Source organism: Apostichopus japonicus, chromosome 4 (assembly GCF_037975245.1).
Source record: "Apostichopus japonicus isolate 1M-3 chromosome 4, ASM3797524v1, whole genome shotgun sequence".
In the NCBI taxonomy this organism is placed as follows: Eukaryota; Metazoa; Echinodermata; class Holothuroidea; order Aspidochirotida; family Stichopodidae; genus Apostichopus; species Apostichopus japonicus.
Genome location: NC_092564.1, coordinates 15672906 through 15694849, shown reverse-complemented (window position 1 = coordinate 15694849; position 21944 = coordinate 15672906). Strand labels below are relative to the sequence as shown.

At 38.3% G+C, this 21944-nt stretch overlaps 1 protein-coding gene across 2 annotated transcripts in view; it reads left to right on the top strand.

Annotated features, from left to right (window-relative positions):
• The window catches only part of LOC139966571 (DNA topoisomerase 2-binding protein 1-like), a 32427-nt gene that overhangs the window by 5996 nt on the left and 4487 nt on the right, over positions 1-21944 (top strand). For both annotated transcript variants that reach the window (XM_071969744.1, XM_071969743.1), the window contains exons 9-28: positions 451-503; positions 1314-1428; positions 3888-4093; positions 4481-4647; positions 6034-6150; positions 6822-6919; positions 8300-8386; positions 9349-9444; positions 10087-10309; positions 11249-11437; positions 12210-12669; positions 13753-13869; positions 15119-15271; positions 15886-16038; positions 16237-16481; positions 17500-17672; positions 18166-18302; positions 18724-18879; positions 20148-20292; positions 21684-21790. In XM_071969744.1, coding sequence (XP_071825845.1) covers positions 451-503; positions 1314-1428; positions 3888-4093; positions 4481-4647; positions 6034-6150; positions 6822-6919; positions 8300-8386; positions 9349-9444; positions 10087-10309; positions 11249-11437; positions 12210-12669; positions 13753-13869; positions 15119-15271; positions 15886-16038; positions 16237-16481; positions 17500-17672; positions 18166-18302; positions 18724-18879; positions 20148-20292; positions 21684-21790 — 3197 coding nt within the window. The remainder of the gene's footprint in view (positions 1-450; positions 504-1313; positions 1429-3887; positions 4094-4480; positions 4648-6033; positions 6151-6821; positions 6920-8299; positions 8387-9348; positions 9445-10086; positions 10310-11248; positions 11438-12209; positions 12670-13752; positions 13870-15118; positions 15272-15885; positions 16039-16236; positions 16482-17499; positions 17673-18165; positions 18303-18723; positions 18880-20147; positions 20293-21683; positions 21791-21944) is intronic.

The following is a 21944-nucleotide window of genomic DNA, read 5'->3' as shown; positions in this document are numbered from 1 at the left end:
CTGTGAATAAAGTGAGTTAAAAATTACAAAAAAATAAAAATAAAAAATAAAATTTACAGCTTTAATTGTGTGATGACATCATTCACTCTACTGTTGCCAGATGCATTAAGAAAATAATTAAATTTGAACATTCATATCTTAGCCATACAAAACACCAAAAGGATGTGGCTTTTAACTAAAGTTGCAGAAAATTCCCAGCAATTTTTGTTCGAAGCAATCATCTTCAGCCACTGGAATATCCATTTAAATTTGCTGCAATCGATTTTGTCATGACAAATATAATATTTAAATGCTTTGGAACACAGCTGCTAACACTTACACTGAGGACATTTTCATATTTTTTTTTTTAAAGTTATTGGTTTTGATTTTTGGGAGTTTGGAAATGTTTTGTTATAAATATTTCTTAGTTAAACGGTCTGATTATTTGTTTTCATCATTCCCTTTTACCAGGTCCTAAGTACGAGCATGCTAAAAAATGGAAGATACATTGTGTCTCGTTACAAGTAAGTATTACTGGTCAGTAACGGTAATATGATAGGCTGTGCAGTTGTTTGTTTCTCTAGTATTTCACTGAAAAATCTAGTTTTAAGCATAATGATATCAGTCCATATTTGTCCACTCTGTGAACGATATCTGGATATCAGCAGTACTACAAACATTTATGGGAAATTCTGCAGTTTTCTAACCCTGGGCTACATATCGTCATGTGATTTCAAAATAAATTAAAACTGTTAGCAAACTGCTTATCCATTAGAGAGCCTGTGTAAGAGTATGTGTTAAAGTAAGTTGGCCTGTCATTTCGATCCTAGCAGGATCTTCTTCAAAAGCGTTTCAGCTTTTGAAGAAGATCCTGCTAGGATCGAATCATCAGGCCGTCATGTGATTTCTGCAGCAAGAGGATATATGTGATGAGTCTTCTTTTAAATGTTGCTTTTTTTTTGTCCTTTACATTAATATTGACATATTTCCCATCTGATATGATCTTCCAAATGGAAAAAAAATCCAAAATGAGCAACAACAAAAAAGCTGTATATTTGGATAGCCACCCAACGTGAAGTGTATTAAAGTAATAAGCAATTCGTTGTCTCCCACATGAGTATGTGGCTGCTAAGTATTGTGAAGTAACTGCCTTCTAAAAAATATGATTTTTATTCTGCTTGTATCTGATTTACAGACAGTGACGTTCCTTCTTGGTTGAAAACATTTTAAACAAGACATAGATCTTCAGTCTCCAATTGAGTTAATATGAAACTGCAAAGTTTTGTTAGTCGAATTGACAATGTAACATTGACTTTATGTTTTCTCAAACACAGTGGTTATCTGATGGTGTTGAGAAAGGTTACAGCTGTGATGAAGCCCTCTACCCTCCAGATTGTTCCGAGACAGAGTGCCACACATCGACACCAGTCAAGGAAAAGAGAATGAGTGGTTAGTCGCCATCTTTAAAACATTGGGTAGAAAGGGGAACAAGTATACTGATTATTCACAGGGAGTACTTGAGTTGGTACCACATAGCAAAAATGCTATGTTAAATGTACCAATTGCTGTATAATGCCAAACAATGAGTAGTAGTGTTTTTTATCGTATCAGGACAATTGCCCCCTGGACAATTCCCCCCCCCGACAATTGCCCCCCGACAATTGCCCACCTGGACAATTCCCCCCTGAAAACTGCCCCGGACAATTTCCCCCCAGGAAACCGCCCCCCGGACAACTGCCCCCGGACAACTGTTGTCCGGGGGGCAGTTTTCAGGGGGGAATTGTCCCGGGGGGCAATTGTAGGGGGACAATTGTCCAGGGGGGCATTGTCCTAGAACCGTTTTTTATACACCCAAAATTCTTTAAGGAGACAGAAACCAAACCTTCATCTTGGGCTTTATGCGACAGAGATCTTTGTGACGAATAACACCCCCAAACCAGCTTAGAAAAACTCTTGTTCCTCTTGGGAGGTATCCTACTTTAAAAGTTGTATATGGGAGCTGTCCTTTTTGTAAGACCATGTGATCTTATAGTGCCACTAAGATCTGGAAACCTTTTAATTTCTCTTTGTTTCCCTTGCAATGTTGTCTCAGTAAATGTTAATGACCTTCACACTGAAACCAGTGCCATCATCGGTTCCTCTAAAAGATGCTCACTGTGTAAGATTCAGGATTTGCCAAACCCATCTCCATTTACAAGCAATGAAACATTGAAAAAAAGCACAGAAAACGTAAAAACAGTATAGCATATGTGGCTTAACAATGTTATATTTAGACTCGATCTTTAGCCATTCAACCTTCTGTATGAAGGAACATTCCATTCCTGATATCTTCCAAATGGTATAAGATGTTTTTTATGACATTTATCTCTATCACACTTAACAATAACAAAAACCCAAAGGTCTTAGGCTGGGAGGGGGGGGTGGGGGAGGGGATGGGGGACCCCACTGGCATCATGTGCACATTTCTCAATCCATGTATAACAAGATTTTTTGTTCACTCTGGGTTTTCCACCAACCAATGTTTTTCTCTCTGGCTCTCGTGGTAAATTGAGAAAATGTGCTGTCCTGAATTATAAATTATGAATTATATGTATATTATATTAAAAATTTATATGTGATGCTGGTAAGTGACTCATAATCACATTCTTGCATAATGAAGTCCAGCGTGATAGACAGATGATGACAGGCCCTGTGTGTTGCTTAGGGGAAACTTTTACGGAGAATAATGGGTATGATGACATGTTTGTTTTGGTCAAATATTTTGTGGACCCAGGGAGATCTGAAGATTTTTTTGATGGAAGTGAAGATTTTGACCTGCATTAATGTTTGCATTGTAGAGGTCAGGATTTATGCAGTACTGTGATATATTACATGATAAGTATTGCACTTTTCCTGGCCTTTGGAATCCAAACCCTTGGAACTACAGATTCTTTCAAAACTGAAGATGAAATTTGGTCAAGCATTTTACTGATGACTGTCAAGAGAAAGACTCCTCTGGATTTAATATCTCAAATTGTCAGTGTTGGAAATGTCAACGTTGGAAGAGCTTTGTTTGAAAATGTGGTGGCACACATGACCGTCGATAAGGACCGATACCTACTTTGGATACAAACAACTGTTGAGGTTCTGTGTTTGCAGGAATATTTTATGCAGCTTCATTCCGTAATCCTTTATAGTGGGTAGTATTAAGAGGATGTTTGGAACTTGGTACACACCTTCAGGAAATAATTTAGTGTTCAAACTTTGTGTAATGGTTTTGGAGGCTAGGAACTTTCTCTCTTATAAAATACTATGGTTTCCTGTGTCTACATAAACTGCAATACATCTGTGCTCTAGTATCCGGAATTTGCCCATTTGGCATTTGCATTTTGCGGTGCGATACCGGATCAATCATTCATCGACCTTGTAACCAAGATGAGACCTTTTCCAACTTTTATTAATATACAGTACTTTTTATGGATTTACCAGATATTTCATAGTTGGAAGACTTAGTATCTCTCCACAACATGATTGAACTGCCCGTAAGCAGACTACTTTATAAACTGTGCAAACTCTCGCCTCTTGTCCTCTCTCCCCTTACCCTTGCCCTCTCGCCCCTTACCCTCGCCCCTTGCCCTCTCTCAATGTCTCTACCCAAGAAGTAGAAACATTGCACCTTCAGGCATGGAATTCTTATGTTATTGTTGGGAGAATGGATCAATCATCACTGTGCAAAGCTGAAAATTACTCTCCTCTTCGGCTCTTCCTCAGCATTCCCTCCAGCCCCCCCATGCCAGCCCCCACCCCTCCAACCCCTTGATGAAACTTTGAATTGTGTTTATATCACACTGTATTTATGCATGTAAGTATGTATGCATGTAACCTTCCCACTAATAGATTTGCCCTCATTTCCTGTTCATTCCCACCAGAATTTAAAGGCGCGGACGTCAGCACCATCTCTAACATCAGCAGCTTTTCCAATGTAGACGAAACGGCTATGACGACGTTCAACCTCACTGAGATCAAAGACAAAGTCTTGACAGATGTTTCAGTCACTTTGGAGAGCGGTTTGAGATCCCTGGAAGAGTTGAAGCTCGATAAATCTCACGAGAATCCCTTCTTGGATGGCTGTAAGGTATGGTTACTATGACAACTTGCTTCAAATAAGATGAATTTCTAAATATTTTCCTGAATCTCAGAGGGAACCAAATAGTCAAATTCTCCTGAATGGATTCATCGGGGTGTCCCCCCACCCCCTCCTGATCCAAAAAGGGACATTTATCCATGAATTTTGTAATTTCAGATTGGTACTTACGACGATATCTTCTACACCATACCCCTTGCCTTCATTCCATTCCACCTACTGTAATCAATGAATCCATTATACAATGGCTTAGATGTAACATGCAATTGTTTTTTATTGCCAGATAGATAATTTCTTGCAATTCTAACTTAAAATTCTAGTTTACATACATGTATAATAAAGTAACTTGAAATGTTGTATGTTGTGAATTATTTACAGATCTACGTCAGCGATTTCACTGCTGAACTCGTGGAGAAGGTGAGAAGGGTCATCAACGCTGGTGGTGGCACACGACTAAGTCAGCTCAACCAAGCCGTCACCCATATCTTGGTAGCGGATAGGATCACCCCGGACGTCAGGACGTTTCATTCCAACAAATCCTCAGAGTAAGTAATGAAAGATATTGTATTACCAGGGGTGCTGAATTTAATATTCCTGTGAGGCCCAGAGCAAAGCACATTGGTTGAATAAATACCACACCACTGTACCTAGGTTGACTCATATGCCCAGGATAGGATGGTAGGATAGTTAGTACTAGGACCTTACTGACCCACATTCCAGATAATTGCAAGATTGCGGGCCGATTTTTTTTTTTTTTTAGAGCCTCTTGTCCTAGAGCTACCTTAACAAAGAGATTTATAGTAATACATAGCTTGTGGGGGGGGGGGAAACATGACTTATAGAAGACAGTAATATATTATATGAAAAATATATATTATACCTGCAACATAGCATGCGCATTCATTTCTAACCGTATGTTAGAAAATGCATATAGTCAGATTAAATCCAATATCTAATGGCATACTCCACAGTATAAAGCATTATTTGCATAAAGAAAAATATTAGGAGAACCTCTTATTCCTACTTTTGCAATCAGTATTTAAAATGACCATGAAAGAGCAGTGTAATTTTTCATTCTGTGGCCAGACCCGTTTAGTACCGAGATCGTTTGTACAAATTGTTTGATTTAGCCCGTGCTACTGTGTGTTTAATGACATTTAACGGGTCTTGGTTTCATTTCAAAGTAAAAATTTGAATTAAATGGCGGTGAGGAAAGAAGATGAAGAGAGAGAGAGATGAAGAGAGAGAAACAAAGGGTATCTTGAAATTGGAAATAAAGTTCAGACCTAGAATTTCACAACTTGAGCCATTACTCTAAAAATGCTAATGTCTGAAAAATCTTCTGGCTAAAAGTATGAGTACTAATAAACAGGTAACAAACAAGATACAAACGAATCTGTTCAGTATAAATTGGAATTATGCAAAATGATTTCCTATTCATTTTCTGCTTGTTTGTCTGTCCGTTTTGCCACGGAAAAAGTTTCACTTAAAATCATCACGGTCGTATCTGGGAACTGTTGTCGATATGCTATGGCGTGCCATAACATCCTGAAGAAAATTGTCAAAAGAAATGTATTTTGCTTTGTCGGTAGCCACAGTTTCATGGCAAAATGCAATTTATAAGATTTACCTGTGAGGGTTTGCTTAAATCATGATTTGTACTATAAGAGTAGTCCAAGTGAACCTCTGTGGAATTAAACAAGTTATGCTTAGCACTTAAGTAGAAAGTAGGTGTGGGCTCCATTAGGTTGCTCCTCAAAGAAGAAGAAGGAGAAAAAAAAAATGTTTCATGACGTTGTCATTTCCACCCACCCACCCAACCCCCCTCCCCTCGCCCTTATGTTAGGAGCAAGGAAGATAACTAGTAGCCTTCGATGGCAAAATCAAATTGGTTGTTTAGTGCATAATAATTTTTTATATCTATTCCTTAGGGTCCATATTTTGAATACCATGTGGTTGGTGGAAAGTTACCGTCATGGTAAACGACAACCCGAAGAGAGGTACTCTTTACCAGAGTTTACAGAAGGCAACACTCTGCTGAAAGATGAGTAAGCTCTAATTTAATTTTTATATTTTAAATTGATCTCATAACCCTTTTTCCTTCTTTTCCCTTCCAAACCATGATTCAATTCCTTAAACTTTTTTAAGATATTGTAAATGTCTTTTGAGGACCTTAGAAACATGACCTCATTGCAATAGTGTAAAGAATTTATTTTGCTTGTTTTTTTTTCCAGAAGGATCTTTAAAGGAAGTAATTTAGTTTTAAACTTTGTTTAGTAGTTTTGAAGGCAGCTTTTTCTTACTATATAAAAATATGATTACTGTGTATAATGGTTGCTACACATCTTTTCAATTTGCCAGTTATACTCAGCACTTTGCAATCCGATGCTGGATAAATTATTCCTTTCCTTTTGTACTACTGATTTTGTGTCCTTTCTCATTTAACTATAGGAAACTAACTTGTGTGAATAGAAGCCAGATATTCACTCTTACCTTATTTAATATATGTATAGTATGGAATTTTTAATTCTAATTTCTTGACTTATATCCATGCAAGATTTTCTTTGTTCTGTTCGTCGTTCCGTAATCAACTTGTGGAATGTTCAGTGGTCCACACAGCCAGCCTACAATAATGTGAAATATCCACTATCGTACGTAACTGCTTCATTGCCTAGATTCTTGTATGTTCGCAGCTATATATTTCCCTTTTTATTTGCAGAGAACCAATGAATCCTAAGGTAGGACCTGTGAGGAAACCCTCTAGGACAGATGACCAACAGCCAGATATGCTTCTTAACCAGTACAGATCAGTTCAAGGTATTAATGTTTTACCCGCCAGTCACATGATGAGTTTTTGCATTTTCCATTGGATGCCTGAATCATGACAGTTTTATTATTATAAGTGTGTATGTATCCCGTTGTTTTAATATGTGGTCTTTTAAACTTAAAAGTGGCATTTTTGCATTTGATCTTGCTAACGTTCTTGACACTACTGGATGTAAAGATCAAATTGAAATACAGATTACTAGATTTGACTAGGCAAGTTTCATTTTCAGAAGAGGAAGGCAAGGCCAAATATATTTTTATTTTATGATATTATTATTATTATATTTTATTTTATTATATTATATTTACTATGGATTATCTGTCTTGCTTTTTGTATGTGATTAAACACCAATAATGTAAAAGTGTCTGGGCAGCAAAAATTGTTGGATGAAATAGAAGTGTTCATTTAATTTTCTCACTGATTTAATGTTCATTCCATGAAATTACCTTCTCTCTTTGGAGAGTACTGTGGTTTAATTAATCGTAATCCTGAAATTTTAGCAATACTTACTGAGTTTGGTAAAAGTATTGCCAAGTTACTATTAACCAAATTCAAAAATGTTTCTCCAATAAGAGAGAATGGGACAGAATGCATTGTTAGTGTCCTAGAGGTGTTTGAAAATGTCTTCTACATTATGCTAGAAAATAACTAAAATCACAGAACAGAAATGGTCATCAAGGGTCCAACTTTCAAGCATCATTCAAGCACCTTCATACTTCACTCTGATATTTAATCACCTACTCTGATCTCTGCAGTGTCTGGGTGATAAATCAGTGGATTTGATAGTGTAGGAGTATACAATTTCGGAACCTTGTACCAGTAATTTTACTTCTTTCAACATTTCTGTGTGTTTAAAGGCATTGAAGATTTGCCCCAAACCGCGTGAGGCCATCTGAAAAAGTTAACTTTCTGTTGCTTGCAAGTGACGTTTTGCTTGTGTCGCTACAAAATGCAGACAGTAATGAAACCTTGATACCGTGATACCTTGTTATCTTTAGCTGGACCTGAGATGTCCATCGCTGTATCGTTTGTATACTGTGCTGTGTGTATTGACCGCAGCTGTAAGTACTGACTGTACACTAGTGTCTTATTACCGATGGTAGCAAGCTGTGTGTGTATTTTCTGGGATCAATGGTGGTGTCTAACACTTCTGTTACACCTCATTCGAAACTAGGTCAGATTACCGGCGTTAGACTTTTCTCCTTGCGCGAGTCTTCACACCCTTTAATAGTCATGATGTCTGTGTGGGAGGCTGTAAAATCTAACAGTAATAGTTCTCTCTTTATATCTCTCTCTTTCTGCTTTCTGTTAAGTGTTTAGTAGATGTATCAAGTAGATCTATTTTTTATTTCTTGCTTCTCTCGATTAAGGGGGAGGAGACGATGGGGAAGTAGATTTCCCTGAGGAAGATGAAGATAAGAGCCCGGATGAAGATGTAACTTTGATGGAGGTGGCAGGTATATTCATGTACATTAACATAAATAAACAAAGAACTGATTTGCACATTCATGTTTAACAGTAATGCGTCATCATTTCTGTACGAATTGTACTCATAAAACAACTATTAGTATAAAGGGAAAAAAGAAAAAAAGACATGATGTTGCACAAAGACTTGTTCCTTGGGTTTTAACATTAGTGGTTGCAAATTGCGCATTGTGTTTGGAGGACATTGCAGATGATGATAAGGGGAATAATAAAGTGTTCAACTTTTGTGTCTCGTGAATAAATGAGATGGAAAAAAAAAGGAAGATACTTATACACTATATATATATATATACTCTAATATATTGAATTAGTTTAATTACATTTTATTCCGTTATACGAATAGACAGCCCAACGTTGTTGATTTTGTACTATACTGAATACAAGAAATTTCTTTCATTAGTTAAAAAAAACAAAAAACTTTTGTGTCTCAGTTTTGAGGGCTCTGATGATGGTCTCTTGTAAAATACTACGGTTCCTGTGTAGAAAAGACGCTTTTGAAGTCATCCTTTGAATTCATAATTTAGTGACCTGGTCTTTTTTCACGACTTGAAGTCGATAGAACGGTTTCACTTTGAAGAGCTGCTAGTATATGTTGAAATGAAAGAATTTACTTTAAAACTTAGAAATGAACAGAGGAGCTTGCATCACCCCACAGCTCTACGTCTGAGGAAATTAACATTCCGGATATTTTACATATTTAATATGGCAATTTTGCAAGACATAAAAATTGTAGAAAGATGATCTACGGTCAAAATAAATTTTTAGTTTTAAATGTTTACGTTTCATCCGTCGTGCAAACCTCTTGTCTTACAGACAGTGAGCATTTAAGTAAGCAAATCGTCAAAGAGTCCGGTAACAGATGATAGTGGATTTTCATGTTTTGCTGTTTTTGATATGTTACTAATATCTTTATCTTGTTTTTTTTTTGTCACAGGTACAGACGGAATGTTTGCAAACAAGATATTTACAATAATTGGTTTCCAGCCAGAGGAAACTGAACAAATACAGACCAAGATTATGGATGCAAACGGTATACTCTATACAGAGTATTTTGATGAGTGATTGGCCATTGTTGTTTTGCTATGAGTGTTGCCCTGTTGGTTTTGGGGACCGGGGGTGGGGGGATGGAGCATACGGGGAAGGTTTTACTCTATCCAGATTTGGACAATTTTTGCTTCAGATAATGGCTTACTTATTATTATATCATCTTCACACGCACACCCTTTCCCATCATTTAGCGGGTAAAATTGTTCAATGGGATATCTCCTATAAATTATTGGTTTAATGGGATATCTCCTATAAATTATTGTAATATATATTGTAACTTGGAGGGATGACGAAGGCGTTTATTCATTAACATCTTTACTTTCCAGACTTTTTTTTACAATACACCAGGCTTTTTCATGGCATCCCTGTGCTTTTATCACTCACAAAAACAAAAGGTATTGGAAAATAAGGAACCTAAAACTCCTTCTCTTTTATTCCCCCTTTCCTGTAGCTATTACATCCATAGCCTCACAATATTAAAAAGGTGTTTCACCATAAATGTTCCTGATGACTTGTTTCAAATCCTGTGATTGGAGGGTTATGCAGCACTCGAGGTATAAGATATCAGTTACATGTCGTCTGCACCGACCGATTCAATCCACTTGCATATGTTACTATCTTGCAGGAAAGATACTGACGGACAGCTCTCGTGCAATTCCCGACTTTGCAATCGTGCCCTTGGAAGGATGTGAGGTCAAGCGGACGGTGGGAGAGGTCGTCACGATCTGCTGGCTGGAAATGTGCGACGAGTCTGAAACAATTTTGCCCACCGGTGGCAATTTTTTGTTCAGACCGTTGGTTCTGTCGCACAGGACAGAGCCGCTGTTAGATTGTGTTATTACATTCAGGTAGCTAAATTGTGGTGTACAGTTTTATTGATCGCAAAGATTGCAAAAGATCATTTCTTAAAGGCATTGAAGATTTGCCCCAAACAGCGTGAGGCCATCTTTAAAAAGTTAACTTTCCGTTGCTTGCAAGTGAAGTTTTTCTCTTGTCGCTACAAAATGCAGACAGTAATGAAACGTGATACCTTGTTATCTTTAGCTGGACCTGAGATGTCCATCGCTGTATCATTTGTACACTGTGCTGTGGGTATTGACCGCAGCTGTTATGTACTGACTGTACACTAGTGTCTAATTACAGATGGTAGCAAGCTGTGTGTGTATTTTCTGGGATCGATGGTGGTGTCTAACACTTCTGTTACACCTCATTCAAAACTCGGTCAGATTACCGGCATTAGAAGTTTCTCTTTGCGCGAGTCTTCACACCCTGTAAACAAATAAAAGAGATCAAAATTGTCAATTATTGTCAAATCTTTCATATAACCATTTATTCATTTTCGTATCACTTCTGAGGTATTATTCTTGCATATACTAGTTTTTCATTATTCTTTTCACAACTTTAGCAAATATATCAAAAAGAGAAATTTCAAGCTAGGCACTCACTTTGCTCTTAAACTCTTGAGCCCACATAGATTTCTCTATTAATAATAATAATGTTGGCATAGTTGCCCGTCAGATGTATGAATACATGTACCTTTATTCCCTTCTTTCATTGCCTTTCTTACATGATCTTTTGAACAGTTTCGAATGTCTTATCTAAATATGTCTCAATGTTTTTTCAAGGTACATTACATTAGCTTTGAATGTTTCAGCCACATTTAAGTGTGCTAACTTATTATAGCATTCTCATTGGCAGGGGTGGGGGGGGGGATGGTATCATAAACAGAGAAGGTTGATTTCGTTTTTAATTGATATCCCCTCTCTCTTCATGATTTGGTTTTATAGTCAATACTCGGGGGTAGAGAAGCAATATTTGACTCAGTTTGCTGAAATTCTGGGTGCTACTTGCCAGGATTACTTCCAACGGAAGGCAAAAAAGGGTGCCAAGGCCAACACCCATCTAGTGCTTCAGTCACCAGAGGGGAGCAAGTATGAAGCAGCCAAGAAATGGGGCATAACAGCTGTCACAACAGAGTAAGTCAGTAACCTTGCCAGCGTCATACGTTATACCACCTGTACACCAAATTAGGTTTGTCCAAAGGGCAAAGTTTGTTGTCTGAAATTAAGAAAAAGAAACAATGATTACTTGTTACCTTGTGTTTCCCCACACTGGTACTGCTATAAAAATCCCATGTACATATTGGTTGCAAAGTTTACAAAAGAAAACTGGCTTCTACTCACACTTAATTTTTGTTATTGTACATAATGCACATTTGATGATACCCCATCAGGGAATGGTTACAAACACAGTGGCCAGTTGGCCCATTGTTCCAAATGACCTAAGAACCAAGTGTGTTACAAGGGTTCAGCCTTTTTTTTTCAAATTTTTGTTGTGTGCAAAGGAATGTACAATGTGATTTGGATGTATGTATGTATGTATGTATGTATGTATGTGTGTATGTATGTATGTATGTATGTATGTATGTATGTATGTATGTATGTATGTATGTATGTATGTATGTATGTATGTATGTATGTATGTATGTATGTATGTATGTATGTATGTATGTATGTATGTATGTATGTGTGTATGTATGTATGTATGTGTGTATGGGTGTATGTATGTTTGTATCAACGTGATTACTTAGGAGGCCAAGCTTACCACTCCCTCCCCAATTAACATCCCTTGCATCCTGAGAGATATGTCGTCCTTGGGGTATGGGTCAACACCCTTACTGCTTTGTTGTACCAGCCCAATACATATATACATATATCTACTTTTAACATTCTTATTTTCTCATGCCAGGTGGATTTTACATTGTGCTAAAGAAGGTAAAAAACTTCCAGAGGAGATGTTCCTTGTAGACGGAGCCGTCAGAAACGATGACATTCCCGACATGAATCAGAAAGAAATGGACGTACCATCTCCGGAGTTTCCTGTCACCAAGGGAAACCTTTCGATAAATCCATCTGCGATGGACGTTGCAGTGACCCCGACACATGCGGCCGGCACGAGTAAGAGGGACGCATTCAAGACACCTAACATTGGCAGCTTGAACCTAAACTCTGCCAAAAGACCGTGCAGCAATTCGTTAGAGAAAAGCGCCAAGAAAGTCCGCAGGGGTGACTTTGGTAGGATAGAGACACCAATGGAGGGTACACCCTCCACACCAGGGATGTTTCTGAGGGCCAGTCAAGACTTTTTACCGAAATTAGGAATAGACACACCAGCGTCTGCTAGACCTAACAGGAGGAAATCAAGCTTGGTAGGTGGCGCTGTTATTCCTTTATTTTGTTGTTGGGGGGAAGGTGATGGAGGGAGGTGGTGGTTGATGGGGGAGTGGTGAAGAGTGTGGGCACAACACTACAGAAATTAATGCTACATCAAGGGGATGGTAAATTGAGATTAGCTGTAGGGGAAGTCACAGTATTGCACCTCTGGCATTCCTCAGTGTATGTGTAATTTATAAGCTGCAACAATCAATATGATATTGTTGATCTCTCTAAAAAGGGCTGGCAAACTACGGCCTGTGAGATGTCTCAAGAAAAAGGGGAAAAAATCAATCTATTTTATATCATCACAAAAAACAAGCTAGCTGCTTAGAATTTATCGGCCCTATTGATGCTGTTAGGTAGGCCTATTATCCCCATTAATTATCAACTGTTCTGTATTGACATTATGTTTTTGTGAATACAGATTAAGTACACACACCAATTGCTTGAAAGTCCTCGGAATCAAAGGTTTGAAATCAACAGCAGGTCGTTGGTTAGGTGCAGCCCAGTCAATATTTCGCTCCTTATATCTTGCCCATTTATTCAAAAAGGTTGTCCACCCCTGATCTATAATACGAGCCAGGTTCCCATAGCCACCTGTAAAGAGAGAAAAAAATGTAAGTTCCAGCAAGCATTACTATGGAAGCAAATTATAAAACCGAAAACATAACTTGGAATATGGGTAAAACAAATTTGGAAAGGTCATATTTGACTATCGGAGTTCAAACTAGTGAATTCAGGAAGGTCAGAATTTTATTCATATGCAAGATACTTTATTTATCAGTAGCACTAATCTATATAAAGGTTAACCTTTAATTACACCGGTAATAGGTAACTGCCTGTAAACTCCTAGGTAGTGTGCTAATAATTCAGTGAGAGAATGTGTTGTGGTAATCACCACCTTTAGCAACATTTTGTGTTGGATTTACTACATCCTAGATATATTCCAAAGATACATGAAAGGCATCTGGTACTCTTAACCACCAAAGTTATGAATGACTAAAAATGATTGATAAAACCTGTACGGTCTGCTTCTACCAGCTTCTGATCTTGAATAACCTTAATTTCTCGTTCAGCCGTACGAAGTCTGTCTCTATGAGAACCTTGTCTCGGCAGTGGAAGTCACAGCCAGTGGGAAGGTCGAGAGAAATCAAAACGAGGCTGAAGACAGTGAAGTATTCAGTGATAAAGAGGTAACGATCTGAACTCTATGTTGAATAAAAGAGAAGGATAATGTGTGTGTGTCTTTGATAGGAAGCACAATCAGACATGTTCAGGGATGTGATCACACTGGGCGGCTGCGCCCAGCAGTTCTGAATGCCGCCCAGCAAAAACAGTATTTTAAACATTTCCGCCCGGCACTTTTTTTATGATAATTTAACAAATTTTACCATAACCAAAATCTGGGAGAATACACGGCACAGAATAGAAAAAACAGCACCATGCACCTAAGCATACTTCATGTGCAAAATTTGTCCAGTGGGGAGGGGGTACCCCACCTATGAGATCCCTCTCCCAGGGTGTGGATCACACTACCGCATAATCTGCCCGGCACTCAAATATTCCTGAGCACATCCCTGCATGTTTGTAAGAATAAGGTCTTCTATAGACTACGTTCTCGCAATGCTGAGTTGACATGGTAGGCTGGTGAGAAACTAGCGGAATGAAAGAAGACAAACTTTTATTATTAACCTTATAATAAAAGAACATGTGCTTTAGATGACATTTGAACCTATCAGTGTTGAGTTGACATGGACATGCACAAGTAGGCTGGTGAGAAACTAGCAGAATTGAAGAAGACAAAATTATATTATTAACCTTATAATAAAAGAACATGTGCTTCAGATTACCTCTGAATCTATCAGTGTTGTCGGGAGTTCCAAAGCTACAGCCGACAAAAAGGAAAAGGCTCCAGTACAAATTTGGTACAAACCCACGGGACACGATGCATCTAAATTGTATAAAAGATGAGTTGCTTGATAACCTAGTGCCATGTTTTTGATTTACAGAAAAGATTTATTCATAATGAGTAGGATTTTTTAATCAACTTTCAATTGGTGCAAGGTTTTCGTCTCAAGAATTAAAAATATATGTGATAGGTATAAAACTTACTACAAACACAGTAGCAATTTTTCAGTTGTCCCATTGATTATGCTAGTTGCGAGAAAATAAAATTCAACCAGAATGAAATTGAATAAAAAACTTTTTGTGTAATATTAAATAATATTGTCATTCCGATATTCCATATTTTGACACCAGCCAGCATCATTTGTTGGCCTTCCCACTATACCTTTCTTTGGACCTCTTACAAAACCGTGGAATTCTATGCCTATGAAGTATTTTGACGTTCTTGCATCTCTGACAAATTTTCTTCTCTTCGCTTCTCCTCGGCCTCTCGTCCAAGGTGTCCCTCTCTTAATTTAGTTCTTTGTTTGTTTGTAGAATGAATCGAAAACTAACGTTCTTCGTGGCCTTGCGGTGTATGTCGCAGAGAAGCTTCCTCACCAACGTGGGGAGTTACATCGACTAGTCAAGTCTTTAGGAGGTGATGTCAAATGGCGATTAGATGCAACCTGCTCACATTTTATATTTCAGGTAAGGTCTTGTATTGTTTTTGTGATATTTTTTAAAGGAGCATATTGAGTTTTGAAAGAAGAGGTGTACTTAGTATTAGGTTTAAAAGTGATAGTACCCCCTCAGGCAGTTTTTGTCAATAGGCAACTTGCTGACCCAAATCTGGCCAGAGAAAGCTATCAATCTGACCTGTGAAGAAAACTTGGCCTACAATCTGACAATAGTTAAATATTTGGGCCTTTTGAAAAAAAATGCTTAGGCTTGGTTGGAAGCAGAATTTTTTGGCTCCCTGTCCATTTGTTCCAGCCAATGTATCTCACTGGCCTTGTACATAATTATTCAACAATGTAAGTAAACCTTGAATATTTGAAGAATGTACATGAATGTAGTTTTCCATGATGGTTAGGGTCTCAATCAGTATCATACCAAATGGTTGTCATGATGAGGGGGTTGGGAGGGGCTTGGGGGAAGGGTCATTGGGATGAGAGCGAGGGGAGGGGTTTTTGTCGAGAAGGGGGGAGTAGGGGGGGTCGCAGCTCTCCAAAGCGTTATTCAAATTAAAAACCTCCAGCATTGCATGATCACATATAAATGTAGTCAAATACTAGTGCATAGTACCTTCTTCTCTCTTTCAGGGAAAGTCAAACGACACCGACAAGGAATTCCGAAGAGCTCGTAAGGGGAATGTGAGCATCGTGAGTCCAGAGTGGTTGTCGGCGTGTAAAGAGAACAATAGAAGAATGGATGAGAAATTGTACCCTCATACACTGAACCCAAACATGAGCTTGGTAAATGAAAAAAAAAATTGGTTTTGTTTCATTCCATTTCTTTCTGCTCCAGATTTTGATGCAGTCATGAAGAACTGAATTTGATGCGCGTGCAATAATCTGATGTTGTTAATATCTCCAAGAAAAAAAAACGATCTTTTTGCTTATGTGTCGCCAATCTGTGCCAATCAATCGTCACTTCTCTTCCCCCCTTCAAAGTCTCTGTCTCAGGTACAAACCGACAATGATATCCGTCCTCGTAAAATGAATACGTCGGTGACAGCGCCCTCTGTCAGTCGCTCTCCTCAGATCAGAGCGGAGGTAATCGAGGACCAAGATCTCTCTATGGAAGAGGAAGAACTGATGATTGCTGAGGCAGAAGCGATCGAGGAGAAGGAGAACTCCAATTCAGACGAACAGAGGGAAGAATTTCAACGACAATTTGCACAGATCATGTCAACTGGGTGAGTTTTGTTCATTTGCTCTCACTCGCTTCTGTGTGTGTGTGTGTATGTGTGTGTGTACAGGGATGTGCCCAGGATTTCCTGAGTGCCGGGTATACTGATCGCCGATTTTTGAAGGTGCTCAGATGCCAACTGCTGGCACTTGTGCAGCTTTTTAAGCACATACACAAGTACTAGTTTTGCTAACAATTTAGATTTTTAAATTTTTTTTAGTGAAATATATTACGTACCTGGTAAAAGTTATTAGATTGTTTCAAAGAGATTTTACAAGGGACCGATTGAGAACCGTAAGTAATGTTTCTCGCATGCGTAACTGATGCATTATTAGTCTGTAAGCTAGGCCCAATTTATGTTGAATATATTGTTAGGAAAGTCAGGATTTTAGATGAAAATAGTGCTGGACGGGATTCACGATTTTTAAGACAGTGCTGGGAGGTAATTTTTATTGCTGGGCGGGGCAGCCCAGTGCCGCCCAGCGTGGGCACATCCCTGTATGTATTTCTTGTATCTGTTCAGGGAAATATTCTTCTTTGTGAAGCCCGTTTGAGTTTCATGAACATTCCCTTTTACAATTTCTACCACCCAACCAATGAAGGTTATACATTTATTGATATGGTAGGAGAATTATTTCAATGTAAATAAAATTATTTCGTTTCTCTTATAGAAGCCTTGTACTATTTTTCAGTCACCTCAGTGTTTGGTTATAACTTTGTAGTGAAAGGTGGTCTAGGGGTGGGGGTAAGGGAGGGAGGGAGGTGAGGGGTGGTATGTTGCAGAAAAGGGTTTCTGACACTGAAACTTGGAAGATATCATAAGTTGTGTTTTTTTTTATTAGGTGGAAGGAAGGATAGTGGTGGTATGTTGAAGAGAATGGTAACTTGTAGTGAAAGGTGTCATAATTTTTGTTTTTGAATGGGGGTGGGGGGGGAGGTGGGGAGTTAACTGGTGCAATGTTGAAGAGAAGTGTTACTTGGTTTGAAAGATGTCAATCTTGTAGTTTTTTTTTGGTTGCCTCTAGAAACCCAGGAAGTAGCAAAAGGAGAGGTCGAAGGCAATCCTCAAATACTGACGGAAACAGTAAAGATGGAAACGATTCAGTGACAGAGAGCAGACGATCAAGTCGAAGGCTGACCAGGTCAAGACGAGGGTCAAAGAACACAAACATGAAAGAACAGAATAAGGACAAAGCTGGTAAGTGGTACATTTGAGTGAATCGGCAAATAATTTATCCAGTATCACATCGCAAAGTGCAATGCAAAGTGGTCAAAGTTGCTATGATAGGCCAAATATGTTTATCAGATTTTTACATAGGAACCATGTTGATTTTGTAAGAGGCAAATGTCCAGAGACTTCATACCTGAGCATGATTTATGAATATTCATTACTCTTTACAACAGTTGAGTATTGATTTATGAATATTCATTCCTCTTTACAATAGTTGAGCATGATTTATGGATATTCATAATTCATTACTCTTAACAATAGTTGAGCATGAATTATAAATATTCATTACTCTTTATAATAGTTGAGCATGATTTATGAATATTCATTACTCTTTACAATAGTTGAGCATGATTTATGAATATTCATTACTCTTTACAATAGTTGAGCAGATTTATAAATATTCATTACTCTTTACAATAGTTGAGCATGATTTATGAATATGCATTACTCTTTAAAATAGTTGAGCATGATTCTGATCCATCGTGCGTGATAACGTGGGACGACGCCTCAAGTAGGGTCTGCAGGGAGAATGCCTTAGCTCGCTTGAGAGGAGAAGGATTCAAAGAGGAGAGTTTTGAAGACGAAGACCAACAAAAGGTGAGAAAATATACCTGTTAGCCTGAGGGTATAAATGTTTTTGCATAAATGCAAAGATATATATACGCAATATTGGTATACGGAATAAAGCATTTTCACTATTTTAGGGTAAAGAAAATTCATTTTTATGATGAACATGATTTATAAACCACCAAACTTATTATGGGCTTATTAAGGCATTAGCAGGAGGGAAAGTTTAGCCAAAGTTGCTATGTTTCTGTGTTTTATTTACATATATGCTAATTATGTACTTCATAACCTATTTGTAGAGAGTTTTAAAGAGTGTTTTTTTATTGGCCAATGTCCCTCCTCTGTACATTATATTTATTAATATGGATATTGTCAACTGCCAAGTCCCTTGTCTCTGGTAAATTTTGATGTCTTCAATTTAAGATTTTTTCATAAAATCTTTAATATCCAGGCAGAAGTGAAAGAGTTAACAGAGCTTGGTAATTTCCATGCATCCAACGAGACCGAGGAATCTCCGTCCAAGGTGAAAACACCTCCTCCTATACGTCTGCCTCCGGCTAAACCCGCGGTGGCCCCCGAGAGGACAGAGGAGGAACAAAGTCAGATGGTGAGCAAGATGATTTCGAAATGAATCTGGTGATACAGTATATCTGATGTAGATGGGTGTTTAAGGTAGCATACGCCCATTAAAAGCCCCATTGACTTACACACTGAATCACAAAAGTAATGTGGTCTCTAAGTCTAGATAGAAGTTTTCACTAGCTAAACGCTACCCATCACCGGATAGCTGACAAGCTGGCCTTTCATGGCACCATCAATTTTCCGTATCATGACCGTGTAGATTTTTTGCTATCCGAGCCGGAAGTTTTCGTCACTGGGAGGCCTAAAACGGTCTAAAATTGCCTCAATTGACCCAATTTTCTCACCACATGTACTTCCATTCATGCTCTTCAACATGCAAGCCACAAAAAAACTGGATCATGATTGATAACAGGTCACAAAAGATGTTCTCCTGCTGCTTTTTGGCACTTTTCCTGAAGGAGAACAATCGAGCGGATGAATATAGACTCTAATAGGAGTATGCCACCTTCAAACCTGGATGTTAGAAAGGATAGCTCACAATGATATCAGGCTTCAGTGTGTAAGAGGGAACCAGTCTTATTCACCCTGAGGTTCACAAAAATATTTTGGGGATCAGTGAGGGTAAAACAGTCTGAAGGAGGCCATTCGGATAGATTGGGGTCTTTAAAAGTCGAAAGGGGAGTTAGGCTTACATCAGTCCTTTACTTTGTTGAAGTTGGGGAAAAAGTTGTGTGTATCCTAAATACACATACAAACAAAATGAATGAAGTAACAAAACAGATGTTATTTCAACAAAGTGTGGTATTTAAATAATAAGAAAGTGGATACCTTATATCTATCTGGGACAAAAATTTGTCTAATAATCTACGGTTTGTTATGTTCAATAAGATTTAGACTTACGTCAGTGCTTACTTTGGTGTGAGGCTGTGGTATTTGATGACATTTTTATGATCAGAGGTCCATGAATTGGGTGGTAAAATGTTGAGAACCTAGAAACTATAGAATAGTCATTCCTTATAAAATAACCCCACTGCATTAGAAAGCACACTTTAGGGGCCTTATCTGACAGACCACTGTTTGTGAGACCACCAGAAAACTCAATCAATTACTAAAATCAATTCTGAAAAAAAGAAGGTTTATAGTGGATAAAACTTAACCTGATTCTTGTGAAACTTTGAGAGGACAGCTTAAAGAGAAGGACAGCTTAAAGAGAGGTATGACAACAAAGTGATCCTCCCCAATACTTGTGCAAAGCAATTTGTTATTTTTGTCTTCATTTTGTTTGATCTCCAGAATCAAGTTCCCATCAAAAGAGTGTTTTTGTTTACCGGCCTCACGGAACAAGAAAGAATCGACTATGGTGCTCTGATAGAGCAGTTAGGAGGAGAGGTTGCAGATAAAACTTACTATGATAAATCCTGCACACATATGATTGTTGGTGAGTACCCCCTCCTGATTGACTTTGAAGGTTGTGGTTCACTGTATAATGAACAGGGAGGGCCACATGCACAATGGAGGGAGGGGTAAACAATGAGGGAGACAGGGGAGAGGTGAGGGGACTATAGAACAATAAAAAGAATAAACTTATTTTCATAAGTCCTGCACACATATGATTGTTGGTGAGTACCCCCTCCTGAATGACTTTGAAGGTTGTGGTTTACTGTAAAATAAACAGGGGAGGCCACATGCACAATGGAGGGGTAAACAATGAGGGAGGCAAGGGGAGAGGTGAGGGGACTATAGAACAATAAAAAGAATAAATTTATTTTCATAAGTCCTGCACACATATGATTGTTGGTGAGTACCCCCTCCTGAATGACTTTGAAGGTTGTGGTTTACTGTAAAATAAACAGGGGAGGCCACATGCACAATGGAGGGAGGGGTAAACAATGAGGGAGGCAAGGGGAGAGGTGAGGGGACTATAGAACAATAAAAAGAATAAACTTATTTTCATAAGTCCTGCACACATATGATTGTTGGTGAGTACCCCCTCCTGAATGACTTTGAAGGTTGTGGTTTACTGTAAAATAAACAGGGGAGGCCACATGCACAATGGAGGGGTAAACAATGAGGGAAGCAAGGGGAGAGGTGAGGGGACTATAGAACAATAAAAAGAACAAAATTATTTTCATAAGTCCTGCACACATATGATTGTTGGTGAGTACCCCCTCTTGAAATGACTTTGAAGGTTGTGGTGTACTGTAAAATGAAACAGGGAGGGCCACATGCACAATGGAGGGAGGGGTAAACAATGAGGGAGGCAGGGCAGAGGTGAGGGGGACTATAGAAAAAAAAAAATTACTAAATTATCAGTCACAGATTATCAGTCAAATTATGTTCACAGATGGTTGTTAAGTATCTTGTCCTGACTGACTTTGTAGTTTGATGTAAATAAATAAGTTGGGTTCTGTGCACAGTGTGATGAGGGGTGAAGTAAGGTGTGGGGGAGGGGCGAGGGATAGGGAGGGGAAGCATGAAGCAGATGATACTTTTATTGGTAGACCATGTACACTGATGTTTGTTTGTATCTTACACTGATTTTGACATTTATGTTTGATGAAAATAAACAAAATGGGTCACATACAATAGGGGTTTTAGGAGGGTTGCATGAGGTGGGAGGGGGGGGGGGGACTGTAGTTCATGTCAAGAAATGAAGTGGTACATATTGTTGAGTGGGACTTAGTCAGAGAGGTGTTGGTTTTCTTTTTCTATTTGTCTTATTGTGACATAATACTTTTCATGTGAATGTGTAAGCTGCTTTCTGACTTTTTATTTTCTGCATTTTTGCATATTTCTTTTCTTTATGTTTCCCTTTCTGGTTTGTCAAAGGTAATCCTTCCAAGAATGAGAAGTACTTGGCAGCAGTCGCGTCAGGGAAGTGGATCCTTCACCGGTCGTACATGGTAGAGTGTCAGAAAGCTGGCAAATTCATTGAGGTGAGGCCTAGTATATTAATTGATAGATGTAGATAGCAGGTTTGATGGCATTTGTATGTTTTGTTTTTGTTTTCTTAATCGATAGAAATCTAGACTAAAACTTTGTACCTGAATTATTTTCAAGACGATTGTATTCCTCTTTTAAACTTATCCC